The sequence below is a fragment of the Halyomorpha halys genome, unplaced genomic scaffold, assembly GCF_000696795.3.
Source record: "Halyomorpha halys isolate HHAL.00 unplaced genomic scaffold, Hhal_1.1 Scaffold7.1, whole genome shotgun sequence".
Lineage (NCBI taxonomy): Eukaryota > Metazoa > Arthropoda > Insecta > Hemiptera > Pentatomidae > Halyomorpha > Halyomorpha halys.
In genome coordinates this window covers 1,931,340-1,932,626 of record NW_027110368.1, presented here as the reverse complement: position 1 = coordinate 1,932,626, position 1,287 = coordinate 1,931,340, and the positions used below count along the sequence as shown (strand labels likewise).

The 1,287-nt window shown below is 33.6% G+C and overlaps 1 protein-coding gene across 2 annotated transcripts in view; it reads left to right on the top strand.

Moving 5' to 3' along the window:
* The first annotated feature begins 257 nt into the window (after window positions 1-257).
* Window positions 258-1,287, top strand: part of sff (sugar-free frosting) — a 354,072-nt gene continuing 353,042 nt past the window's right edge. For both annotated transcript variants that reach the window (XR_010843740.1, XM_067048531.1), the window contains exon 1: window positions 258-379. Coding sequence is in view for 1 of the 2 variants with exons in the window: in XM_067048531.1 (XP_066904632.1) it covers window positions 298-379 (82 nt within the window). In the remaining variant the exon portion in view is untranslated. The remainder of the gene's footprint in view (window positions 380-1,287) is intronic.

Here is a 1,287-nt window from a genome sequence, read left to right as displayed (position 1 = left end):
AATAATTAAAAATGAATGTAAAACAGGATTAAATAAAAAGAAAAATGTATTTTTTTAAAAAATGAAATAATGATATTTAATAAAGCTTATTAATATTTAATCTTAAAACGTAAAATTGGACGTTATTTAGTTTAAATAAATTTAATTTGTTATTAGGGGATGACTATTCGAAGGTAGGCGGACACATATCGAGGGGGAGTGGTGGGGGCTCGCAGGCGCGTTGGTTCAGAGCAAGATGGCAGGTATTGACTTTTCAGTCAGGCTACTAGCCTGGAGTGCAGTGGATGGAGAGGTGACATGTCTGCCAAAGAGAGCACCGAGCAGCACCAGTACGTCGGTCCATACCGGCTCGAGAAGACCCTCGGCAAAGGACAGACCGGTACGTCATTATATATCCATAGCACGAAGATAAGTAAAAATATATAGGGTTTCGGCTCCTTTGGGCTTATGTGAGCTTGGGGTCCAGGTTCGATTCTCGTATGTGCAGAACAACTTTATTTCGATCCTCCTGAGTGATCTGTGGATTTTTAAATAGGACTAAAACTGTCAATGCATGTACCATGGAACAGTTGGGGGAGGTTTTTATCAAACCACACCTCGTCAACCTGTATAGTTCCGTATATTTTCTATCCTGTTTCTGAAGGAAAATATGCTGACCAATCTTCCAGAAAAAAATAAAATTATGAAGCAAAATAATGAATGAGAACTCATTGCTGAAATATATTAGAAACAATTATCTAGTTTTTATTTAAAAAAACCTATCAACATATTTTTTTATGGAAAATTAGAAGCTTCAAAAATACGTTTATTGCCATAATGATCCTGACCCCTTCGTTTTTCCATTGATTTTGGTTTGATAATTTCTTTGACCTACGTGGAAATGTCTTCAATTTTATACTCACAAATATAAAATTGTTATCACTTTTACTTTTTTTATAATTGTATCATCTAATCATAAAACGATTGTTACTTCTTACGATGTATTATTATTAAATAATACATCATAAGAAGTAGCAATCGGGAAGTAATCCCTGCAACAAGATTTGTTAAATATTTCTTCAAATTCGTAAACAAAAAAGAAATAAAATATATTTCACCGAGAATGTATATTCATTATTTTTAAGGGTCATTGTTAATTTGGTATTAATTTTGGTAGTTCTGTGAAGATATGGATTTTAAGTAGTTTATTTATTTTATAATACAACTGTACGTAGTTGAAGGAGGTTGATCAATGGAGAAACCACGCCTTTATAATTACACATACGCTAAGTGGGAGGGTCTCCCCTC